Source organism: Rhinopithecus bieti, unplaced genomic scaffold, assembly GCF_001698545.2.
Source record: "Rhinopithecus bieti isolate Rb0 unplaced genomic scaffold, ASM169854v2 scaffold_18620, whole genome shotgun sequence".
NCBI classification, from domain to species: domain Eukaryota; kingdom Metazoa; phylum Chordata; class Mammalia; order Primates; family Cercopithecidae; genus Rhinopithecus; species Rhinopithecus bieti.
In genome coordinates this window covers 1,462,519-1,474,685 of record NW_016809631.1, presented here as the reverse complement: position 1 = coordinate 1,474,685, position 12,167 = coordinate 1,462,519, and the positions used below count along the sequence as shown (strand labels likewise).

The 12,167-nt window shown below is 40.3% G+C and overlaps 1 protein-coding gene across 1 annotated transcript in view; it reads left to right on the top strand.

Annotated features, from left to right (window-relative positions):
* Positions 1–578: 578 nt before the first annotated feature.
* BICC1 (BicC family RNA binding protein 1) overlaps positions 579–12,167 on the top strand; it is a 328,432-nt gene continuing 316,843 nt past the window's right edge. The window contains exons 1-2 of the mRNA XM_017889898.1: positions 579–884; positions 967–1,276. Of these exons, the coding sequence (XP_017745387.1) occupies positions 579–884; positions 967–1,276 (616 nt within the window). The remainder of the gene's footprint in view (positions 885–966; positions 1,277–12,167) is intronic.

The following is a 12,167-nucleotide window of genomic DNA, read 5'->3' as shown; positions in this document are numbered from 1 at the left end:
TGGTATGAATCCTTTTTTAGAAAAAAAAAAAAAAGTCTGCTGAGTCCATTCCTTGAGAATCACAGAGAAAATAATTCCTTCCTCACTCCATTCAAGAAAAAAAAAATTCCCACTCTCAGAATAAAAAGAGTAAGCCTCTTGTCCACCTCTCGTGCAGAGGGCCACTTTGCTGGGAGGAGAGGACGTGTTTGGGTTTGAACCCTTCCTGGAGGTATGAACTACATGCGAGCCACGTCCATGGCGATGCCTGTGAAAGACGGGCATGATTTCTTCTCCAAGCCTTCTTTTTCCTCTTCTTCACGTTTAAGCTTGTGGAACCAATTGGGGCTGTGAGTTTCAGGGGGTAGGGCATGTATGTAAACAGCGCAATTGTGTATGCGCTTAGTGTGCGTTCAGGACTCGGCTGTGCTTGAACTTGGCGTGTCTGTGTCTGTGTGTTTGGAGGAGGATTATGAGAGTATGTAGGGGTAAGAGATTTGTATGTGTAAGTGCAGAAAAAGTGTGTGATGTGTGTGTGTAGACAGGAATTACGTGGACACTCCATGTGCATTCAGAAGTGTGTGTGTATTTGAGGAGCTATGAAAGTGCATGTACGGAAAAGATTTATACGTGTAAGTGCAGAAAGTGGCAGTGTGTACGTGGTGTGTGTGTGCGCCCAAGTGTGTGAGCGCCAGAGGCCGCCCGCCCGCCGCGGCTCCCCGTGGGCCCGCCCGGCCAATGAGCGCGCGGCTGCAGGGGCGGCGGGGGAGGCGGGCGCCGAGCCTGGAATGGAAGGCGGCTGGAGGCGCGCGCGCTCGCATTGCCGCGGCGAGGGCGTTGCTGGCCGGGGGGCGGCGGCAGTCCCTGGACCGGACCGGGCCGCGACCCGGGCAGCGGGCGCTCGGGTGGGCGGCGCGGGCTGGGATGCGCGGGGCTCCAGTTGGCGGCGGCGGAGTGGCGGTCTGACATGGCGTCGGCGGTTGGCAGGGACGAGCTAGGCCGCAGGCTGCTGCGGAGCCAGTTGAGCCCGGCCGGCGAGCGGGAGGGCGGGCGGCGATAGGCAGAGCGCGGCAGCAGCGGGAGCCCGGAGCGCCGCCGCGCCCACCATGGCTCGCCCAGGGAGAGCCCGGCTACCTGGCGGCGCAGTCGGACCCCGGCTCCAACAGCGAGCGCAGCACTGACTCCCCAATGCCCGGCTCAGAGGACGACTTGGTCGCCGGGGCGACCCTGCACAGCCCGGAGTGGAGCGAGGAGCGCTTCCGCGTGGACAGGAAGAAACTTGAGGCCATGTTACAAGGTAGGCATCCCCCGTGTTCTCGGACTCCCCGACTGAGCGTCCAACTCCTTCTCCGACATCCCCACCGCGCGTCCCGGCGCCAGCTACTCCAGCCTACGGCCGGTTTAGCTCCAGGCCCGCTGCCCCGCGGAGCCGGAGGACACCCAGGGACTGGAGACTTCGCGGGACTGCCCACCCGTCCACGCCTCTCAGGTTTCCAGGCGCTGGGGGCCCTGTGCGAACTTGACCGGCTTCAGAAAAGCCGAAGGCCGAGTTTGTACTGGCGCGCCCAAGTTGCATTCTGGACTTTGGAGATGCCAACTTTAGCCCGGATACCTGGGCTGTGCCATCCGGACCACTCAGGCCGCACAGAGTATGCGTGACCCTCCTCATGCCCTGGCAGCCTCGAGTTCTGTCTCTCGCAGTCTGTTTCACTCGCTCCCCTTGTCAGTATCCACTTCCTCCAGCTGAGGGGCCTTGTCTCGCTATTGGGAAACACTCTGCAGATGTCAAGGCTTAAGACAGGAGCTCCCGCCCCCACCCCTGTGGTCAAGGAGGGCCAGGATGGGGTTGAGCAGCTAAAGCGAGGGGAGTGTGGAGGCAGTGCTCCTGTGTTTGAGGACAGTGTTCATCTCTTGACAGGCTTTTAAAACACATCTTGAGTTACATTCAGTCCATAAAAATCTTCCGATGCTATGGGTGTCTGACTTTGTCTTTCACAACTTAGAATTATTTTTAACTCTTTAATTTCTTTGGGACTTTCCCAGGCAGAAAATCTTCAACCATACTGGACCGAAAACAGATTCTGATTTATAATGCGAGTATTGGAGTGAACGTCAAAACGTCCAAGGTCATTTTGACCTTTCTTAAAACCGATAATTACTAGCCTACCTGTAGCCACCGATGTGGCTCATTTCCCACATCCAAAGAGAGAAATGAGTTAGTTTGAATGACTGTTATTCTTAAAATACGTGTATAGTACCAGGCATTAGTCTCACTTAGGGCGCTGGTGAAGATGCATTCAGTAGCTAGTGTTCTTTTATCACGGGAGAGTTTGGAGCTTTCAAACTTTCTTTGTGGTTTTATGCATAACTTACTTTATCAGTCAATGCATCGCAGTCTGGGAACGATTTAGCCCTCGGTGGAGATGCAGTGGCTTTTTAGAACAATTAAGCAGGTTATTTTAAGAGAGAACAACATGTTTTCCAAAACAATAACTTGGTGGAAACAAATAGCAAGAGTGTTTGGCAGGCGTTTTTTGGATGTGCTACAGGCTTTCCTCCCTTGTTGCTTATTTTTATTGATAAACATCCCTAATGTGTGTCATGTCTTTGTCTCTCCCCTTCCCTCTCTTTTTTTCTCAAATTATGTAACTTTTGAGGAGAGTTACTTCTGTGATAAACTCTTCAAGTAAGACTGTTATAAGACAGATTTGGAAATTAAAGCCCCAGTTGCATTTCAACAACTCATTTTAGTTATTTTGTCTGTTCTGTGGTTCTATTTGTCTAGTTTCTTTATGATTATAAGACAAATATTAAATTTATGTGAGGCGTATATTGTGAGATCGTTTGGAATGAACTGATAGTAGCACATACTCATCCTTTTATCAACCAGCTTTCAGTTTTCTACATGAATTTGGAGTGATATGAAAGAATGATCTGTTTCACCTGCGCACAAACAAGTAAGGACAGTGATGTCAGCTTCTGGGAAGTTCAAGTGTATAATCTGAGCTTTATAAGTGGATTTCCTTTTTTGAATTAACTCATTTTCACTTTGAATAAAATGAAATTTTGATGAGACTTTTTGAAAATTTGAAGGCCCTTTTGTATTAACAGATGTAATATTACGACCTGAGAAGGTCTGAAATTTCTTTGCAGTAATAAAGCTTCTTTTTCAGAAAGTCTTAACATCTCTTAAACAACCGATATACAGTCATGCATTGCTTAACGACTACGACTGGGGTATATTCTTAGAAATGTGTCCTTAGGCATTTTCATTGTGCAAACATCATGGAGTGTAGTTACACAAACCTAGATTGTGTAGCCTGTTACACCTACTACCTAGGCTGTATGGTATAGTCTATTGCGCCTAGGCTACAAATAATGTTACTAGGCTACAAGGCATGTTACTGTACCCAATACTGTAGACAGTTGTGGCACAATAGTATTTGTGTATCTAAATATATCTAAACATTGAAAAGGTAATGTATTATGTTACTATGGCTGTGACATCACTAGGCGATAGGAATTTTTCAGCTTCATTATAATCTTACGGGACCATTGTAGTATATGTGATTAGTTGTTGACCAAAACGCAAGTGTGAGCACTGGGATCACCAATACCTGGGGTCAAAACCCTGTAGGATCTTAGGAAAGTTGCTGGGCCTCTCTCTGCCTTCAGTTTGCCCATCTGTAGAATGGAGCTGATACTAGGACCTTTTCTCTTACGGTTTTGGGAGAATCAAAAGAGATGATGCCTAAAAAAGCTAACGTTTGCCCACAGTGTTTGGTCAATGATAAGAACTTAATAAATATCTGTTATTAATAATAGATATTGTATCATGGATTAAAAGGATTTCCAGTGCCTACTAGAGTGAGTGTATGAAATATAGTATATACTCAGTAAATAGTTGGGAAACAAAATAATTTTGCAAGTTCATAATTGCAGAAGTAAAATAGAAACTAAAGAGGTAAGTCTGTCAAGTCAATAAGCATTCTAGTATTGTTAGATATTCTTGGGTGGAAAGCTTTTTATTTGAAAAGTGCCAAGTAAGTAAAGTCTATATTTGAGTTTTCAATTATTGTGAATTTGGTTGTGCTATTTTTGTACTTATAATTGACTTAAAATGGGTACAGGTTTCCAATTTAAATCAGGATAAATAAGATTATCTGCCTTTAAGTATTCAGAGTGCAATTTGGTGATTGTAATGCTTGGAATTTGTTTCCAGAGAGACTGTCCTGGGGGCAAGTTAATCTTTAATGAGTTGTATTTTTATTAGTAGAGAAATTCTTCTACGCAATGGACCAAAAATTCGGTGAGGTTAATATATGGGCAATAGGGTAGTAGTCAAATAAATGAAATACCGTTCTCAGATGATCATTGAAACTTAAAAGAATTGTTACAGATGAAAACCACCAGGCCAATAATGTAGGGAAATATCACTGTTTTTTCTTGTTTTTTTACTGGTGGGTTGGGGTCTAATAACTACTTCGAAACAACCATGCAGAGTATCTGATCTTTTTGCTGTAGATGAAGATGATCAGTTTTATTAGTTTACAGTTTTACAAATGGAAATTTATTTTCAAGTTTAGGTTTTTGATGGGTGTTGCAAGCCTTGGAATGAATATCATAGACAGCATTTTTAATGATAAAGAAAATCCTTGTATAATTTCTTTATTACTGATCTTCAAATGTAAATTTCGTGCATCATGTGAAATAATAGTATTGATTTATTTAAGTCAATTAAATTTTAGTTAAAGTTATGAGTTACGTATCATAACTCACATTAACTCAAATGTGAATTATCAGGGAGGGAAGGGAGGAGAGTGTTATAGCAAAAAGTCTGGGAGAAAGTTGGAAATAACTGAGTCAAGAGAATCAGAGATACAGTCTTGTTGTTTGCCAGAGTACTGAGGCAATCACAGGGTTCCTATATTAATACTTTTCTTTTAAAAGTATTTTCTTTGTAAAACATGTATGTGTACTATAAAATTAAAATTCCCACATATAACATAGCACTTCAAAGTATTAAAAAAAAACAAACTCCCACATTTTCAAAGTTTGGGAATCCCTTCTTTCAATAGAGAAAGTAGTGAGTGTTAAAAAGGGAGACCTATAGTGGGGAGGAATGGCCTATTTTCATGAAAGGAGATTGACATCTGGTGGGGTTTTATGATAACTGCTGCCAAAGACTTTAAGAACCATGTTGCATTTTTGCAATGATAGGCAGAACTGGAGTCATTTGCTACTGCTTGGTTGAGTAGCAGAGTTAGCCACTAAAACAGAGGTTGCTGTACATCACTGATTAACAGTAGGAGCAGCAACTATGTTATCTCTTTAATTCAGCAAACTTTAGTGGATTTTTAAAATGATTTGATGAACAGATAATAATTTAGATTTTTTTTCATGAGAGTGGAAAGAAATATGAAGCCAAAAATGTATGAAAATGGGGGAGTACTGAAAGTGAAGATATAGAGTAAAGCTTAAATAAACAGAGTTTTCTAGCTAATGCTTGATCAAGGCTAATAAACAGCAAAAACAAATCAAATAAGTTTATGAGCTTAGAGATTAAGAGCACAGGGCTCTGGGCCAAATCTAGATTTGAATCTTGATGCTACATTTTAATAGGGAGCTTGGGAGAATCTATCACTTGCTACCTCATTTCTCAAATGGGGCAGTTAATGGTAGTACTTACCTCCTGAGGTAGTTTTGACAATGAAGAGGAAAAAGGTGTATGTAAGCCATCCCAGTGCTGGCAACATAGGAAATGCTGAATAAACTCATAACAATATTCACTGTAAATCACTATGTATAAAATGCACATTCTTATATTGATCATGAAAATCAAGTATATTGGAAACTTTAGTTTGGTCTTAAATTATCTTATGATTAATGAGCAGGCACAGCTATCTAAATATTATTATTGGCCTTCCTGGCAGCTTGCCATGTGTTGAGTATACTTGTAAAGGTGGGTGGGTAAACATTAAGTAAAGCTCCACTAGACATGAGTGTGGAATTCTAGATTTTGCTCAGGATGAGGGCTTTTCACCCTTTTTAGTTGTAAATTGTTCTTGCTTTGAGTGTTTTTCATTCTTTGGTCCTGAGCCATTCACTTCTAGTATGGTTTACTAAAGACTAGCAGCAAAATCAGTTAATCTCTCTTCTAGTTGTAAGTTGCTCTGAATTTGAGTCATTCATTGGTGTGTAGAAAGAAGCTTTTTCAAATACTCTGCCTGGGTTAACATGTTTCATTAGTTCACCTGTAAAATGGGGATAATAATAGTCCCACTTTATGGGGGTATTGTGAACACTGAGTGTGAGAATGTATGTAAAATGCTTAGCTCAGTGCCAGGTTCATGGTGCTTAATAAACATCAGTTCAGATGCAGCAGTACTGTCTCACGTGATGGATCAAGATTTCAAAACACTAGAAAGCAAATGCTTGCCAAGTCTTTTTTTCTTTTTTCTTCTAATTGCATGTGAATCCTTTGCGTGTGTGTATGGGGGTGTGTTTGATGTGTTTTAGTGAAAGTCTTCCTCAAAAAATTAGAAAAGTTTGTTACAACAATTTACTTGAGCCAGAGAGCATAGTTGAAATTAAAATTGCTTTATAGGTTAAGTGAAAAAACACATCAGAGGTTGTATAGCTTGGCAGTAAAGAGCCCAGGAGCTGCTTTCAGACTAACTTGGATTGAGGAGATCCTCACTTCGCTTCTTGTACAGTTCTGTGAGGATGCCCTGAGAGGGGCAGTAAAACCTCACGCTCACGGGCATGAAGCAAACACTCTCAGTCAATGTTATCTCTATGAAGACTTGGGGGGTTTTGGTGAAGTTGATCATTGATGAATACATAGCTAGAGAGGTTTGTTATACCAATGACTTTTACAGGTAAGAATGTATTTGGCTGCGACTAACAGGAAACCTGACACAGAGTGGCTTAAACAAGCCAGAGGTTTGTCTTTCTCACCTAATGAGAAGTCTGGGGCTAAGCAGTCCAGGCTCCAAGAGCTGCTCAAGGACATCAGGAGCCCAGTGTCTTCCCTCTTCCCTGCCTCCAACATCTTCAGCCTGTGACTATTTGCCTTATTTTTGCACTGCGGCTGTGGCTGTGTCTTGAGGTGTGTCTGTAGTTTATGCAGGTAAAAGGCGGAAGAACAAAAATTATTTTCTCTTAGAGATTTTTCCTTTTTATGTGACAAGGAATTCTCTCTCCTGGAACTTCCATCTGTACTTCTTTGGCCACCTTTTGCTGCAAGAGACTATGGGAATGTATCTTCTTTTTCCAGCCTCACTAGTGGAAGTAGGCAAAGAAGAAGGGGATCAGAATGGACGCTGAATATTTTACCCCATATTTTCCTCACAGTGGGCAAAGTGAAGGAGCATTGGGACCCAAAATTGCAAATTGTGACTGACGCCAAAGCGTACCTGTTTCAGACACTTCGGACTGTGCTGATAATCCGTAGGAACTTATATTGTTCAGTAACATTATATATCAGTAGAATTTCTTTCTTTCTTTTTTTAAATTATATATTTTTTTTCATCAAGCAGCCCCTGAACCAGAATAGGTTCTGAGAGGCCCCCTAGAATTTCTTGCTTGGCCTAGTCCAGAAATAAACCTAAATACCAAAGAGGAAACCAACTTTGATCATCTAAAGCTCTTCTCATCTTGTTACTCCTTTTATGAACAGAACCTAGGGCCACTGAGTACTGAAACTATCTCTAAACATTCTCCATTGTTTTCTCCATGTCAATTTTTTTTCCATATAAAATTACATGGTACAATAAAAATGCCGATTTCACTTTTTATTACCTTAAGATATCCTTTCTGTCCTCCTTCCTCCTACCTTCCACGTATGTCAGATGTCTTTCAGAGTTGGCAGGTTCAGTGTAGTTCGTGCCTCGCCCTTTTGGCTTTTCACAGATGGGTCACTTAGGTATAATCTGGCCAACAAAGCCAGAATTTGTTCAGAATCGTTTTGGAGACAGTTTGATAGAATCATCATACCATGTTAGGTATAATCTGGCCAACAAAGCCAGAATTTGTTCAGAATCGTTTTGGAGACAGTTTGATAGAATCATCATACCATGTTTTTGTCTTTTGAAATTGTCTAAAATGGTGAGCTAATAAAATAAACCAGTTGACTCATTCTTAGTTCATTTTAAGATACAGTTCTTACTTAAAAAAGTACATAGGGTAATAATGACCATATATATTCCTTTATATGAAATACTTAATAAACTACTAGGAATGAGGCCCAATTTTAATGCTAATTTATAGTGGTTTTGGTGTGTAGGGATGATCTTGGCAGGAAAATCTTGTTATGCTGCAAAAGCCACCAAATTCAATGTCTAATCCTTGTACTACCATCTGGGGAAGTCTCCAAAGAGCACAAAACCATTGTAGAAACATTGTGGGTGCTATACATTTGTAAATCCTTTTCCTACCTGTCAGGCTACTAATAACGGTGGATGATGAAAGCGTTTGTATTTGTAAAAAGTATTAAGTCATGTTCCCATTTATGATGCTGACATATAAAAAGATAACACTTAACACTTTCTAGGTATCAGGTGGTTTCCTGTTATAGTGAAAATGATAAACCACATATTAGTCTGTATATTGAGTTGATCTGGAGCTTAACTGTATCTCTTATATAGGAAGGTGATTAAACATAGGATTTGAAAATTAGTCATTGCTGTTTTTTCCCCCTTGATTTTAAAAGCAATTCAAACCCATATAGAATACTTGAAAGTATAAACATATGTAAAAAAGAAAAACCAAAAGTCATCCTTAACTCCAGAATCCAGCAATAACCACTGATGATATTTTAGGATTTTTTTTTCCTGGTCTTTTGAAAATATGCCTACACATAATTTATTTTTGCCATGCATATTGAGTTTGTACCATATGTCAGGTGCAGTGTTGAGCTTTGGAGATGCAGATGAAACCAAAAGAGTTACTGGCCCTACCCTTCTGTGACTAAAATTCTACACCGGGATCATACCTCCTATCTTTTTCACTTAGCGTTGAAACATAAGTATTTTCTGTTTCATTAAAGGTTCGTGAAGAACATGGTTTCAAATGTCTGTATAATTCTCTTGTTGTAGTATACTTTGTTTAAACACTACAACATTCTAGAATATTTTTAGGTGGCCAGACAGTGGAATCAGCCCAGTGTTTCTGCTCAAGACTGCCCAGGATTCAGATCCTGATTCTATCATTTATTAGCCGTGTGGCCTGGGACAAATTAATAACTCATTTAGCCCAGGCTTCTCATCTCTAAAATGGAGATAGAAAGTATCTATCTTCTAGGTTGTGAGGATTAGAAATACTGTATCCACAAGTGCCAGGTGCGGAGCAGGTACTCAAGATATGGCAGATGATAAATATTTAGCCCACTGCCCCAACCACTTCTGCCTAAAAACCTTTTACACATTTTTGATTATTCTCGTAGGAAAAACCTTATTAGTGAAATTTTGGGGAGCAAAGGACGTGGAAATTTTAAGGTTCCTGATCAATTTTGCAAAATCATTTTCTGGGAAGTTTTGCAGGTTAGGCAGAAGAGACAACGAATCTGCAGGGTATCTGCTCCTTATACTTGCGGCTCCCACAGTCCGTTATTAGAAAGCAGTTGAATTACCAACGTAGAGTTAGATCTCTGTTTTGCCTTTTTCACTGAAAAATTTAAGTGAATTTTATCTTACCTGCTTAGCATGTCTGTGGATCAATATTTTTTAAAAGTTGTGGGCATGCAAATCCCCTGGGGAGTGTTTTTTTTTTTTTTTTTTCCTTTTTTGAGGGGGTAGACTCTGGGCTTCCCTCTCAGGTTCCAGCTTTGTAGGTTTGAAAGTGGTGTTGGCAGGATTGGCATTTTGAAAAGAATCCTGTGGCCGTAATGGAGATGGTCCCAGGATCACACTTTGAGAAACATTGCAAGGTGGTTAGAGGATGGTGAAATCATTGAAGTTAAGAATCATTTCTTTTCTTTTTTTGATTTCCTTTACGCTTGAAGCTAGTACTTTTTCCACATTATTAAACCATCTTGAAGAATTTTAGTCTGGGAAAGTAACTTATAACTGGCATGTCGTTTATAGTGGCTTGTTGTAAGGGACTTGGGGGAGGAGCATAAATCTGTATATTCTTGGAGAGGGCAATATTGTCATATTGCACAGTAGGCTCACAATGCATTGTTTTCCTGCAGACTCCCATTAAGTTAGGCATAATAGATACCTATGTAATATATTATGAAATAATTTAAAACACACTTTTATTGTAGAAATTTTAAAAGCAATATGAGGAAGGTTTTAAAAGAAAAATAATCATCAGTAATCTCACCATCCTAACAACAATTTTCATTTTTCTGCCTTGAATTAGAGTTTGTGTAGTTGCTCATATAGTATTTACTGCTTTGTATTCAGCATTTTAATCTCTTAAATGTTTTCTGTATTTCTAAGCAGTTTTCAGAATTAAAATTCTGTGGTTGAATAATTTGGTTGAAAAAAATTTTTTATAGTTATGAACTACCTTATAATGAACGTAATTACATAGCTTTTTTTCCTTTGTGACTATATTCTGAGGAAGAAATTTGAGGAATCTGAGTACTGAAGACTGATGGTAATTGCAAAAGCAGCAGCCAATTTGTATTGATCTCTTACTTTGTGTGAGGCGTTGTCCTTGGTGATTTATGCCTGTGTGGTCATCTCAGCCACAACTCATGAGATACAGATGCCCATTGGGATCTGTATTTTACAGGGGAAAAAAAAAGCTATAAACATTTTAAATTTGGAGCTCTGCTTTCCTCTTGGAATTCCAAGTAGATACAGTTTTCTTCTTAGGGTTGTTGTAAGGTCTATACTTTTATATTTTGTGGAGATGTATCATAGCTGAGTTTAGGATGACAAATCACCCTCCACAATAGGTTACATTGCTTCTTTTTTAAAAATTATACTTTAAGTTCTAGCATACATGTACACAACATGCAGGTTTGTTGTATATGTATATATGTGTCATGTTGGTGTGCTGCATGCATTAACTTGTCATTTACATTAGGTGTATCTCCTAATGTTATCCCTGCCCTCTCCCCCCACCCCGTGACAGGCCCCAGTGTGTGATGTTCCCCACCCTGTGTCCAGATGTTCTCATTGTTCAATTCCCACCTATGAGTGAGAACATGCAGTGTTTGTTTTACTGTCCTTGCGATAGTTTGCTGAGAATTATGGTTTCCATCTTCATCCGTGTCCTACAAAGGACATGAACTCATGCTTTTTACGGCTGCATAGTATTCCATGGTGTATATGTGCCACATTTTCTTAATCCAGTCTGTCATTGGTGGACATTTGGGTTGGTTCCAAGTCTTTGCTATTTTGAATAGTGCCGCAATAAACATACGTGTACATGTGTCTTTATAGCAGCATGATTTATAATCCTTTAGGTATATACCCAGAAATGGGATGACTGGATCAAATGGTATTTCCAGCTCTAGATCCTTGAGGAATCGCCACACTGTCTTCAGCAATGGTTGAACTAGTTTACAGTCCCAGCAACAGTGTAAAAATCTTCCTATTTCTCCACATCCTCTCCAGCACCTGTTGTTTCCTGACTTTTTAATGATCGCCATTCTGACTGGTGTGAGATGGTATCTCATTGTGGTTTTTATTTGCATTTCTCTGATGGCAAGTGATGATGAGCATTTTTTCATGTGTCTGTTGGCTGCATAAATGTCTTCTTTTGAGAAGTGTCTGTTCATATCCTTCACCCTCTTTTTGATGGGGTTGTTTTTTTCTTGTAAATTTGTTTAAGTTCTTTGTAGATTCTGGATATCAGGCCTTTGTCAGATGGGTAGATTGTAAAAATTTTCTCCCATTCTGTAGGTTGCCTATTCACTCTGATGGTAGTTTCTTTTGCTGTGCAGAAGCTCTTTGATTAGATCCCATTTGTCAATTTTGGCTTTTGTTACCATTGCTTTTGGTGTTTTAGTCATGAAGTCCTTGCCCATGCCTATGGCCTGGATGGTATTGCCTAGGTTTTCTTCTAGGGTTTTTACGGTTTTAGGTCTAACATTTAAGTCTAATCCGTCTTGAATTAATTTTTGTATAAGGTATGAGGAAGGGATCCAGTTTCAGCTTTCTCTATATGGCTAGCCAGTTTTCCCAGCACCATTTATTAAATAGGGAATCCTTTCCCCATTTCTTGTTTTT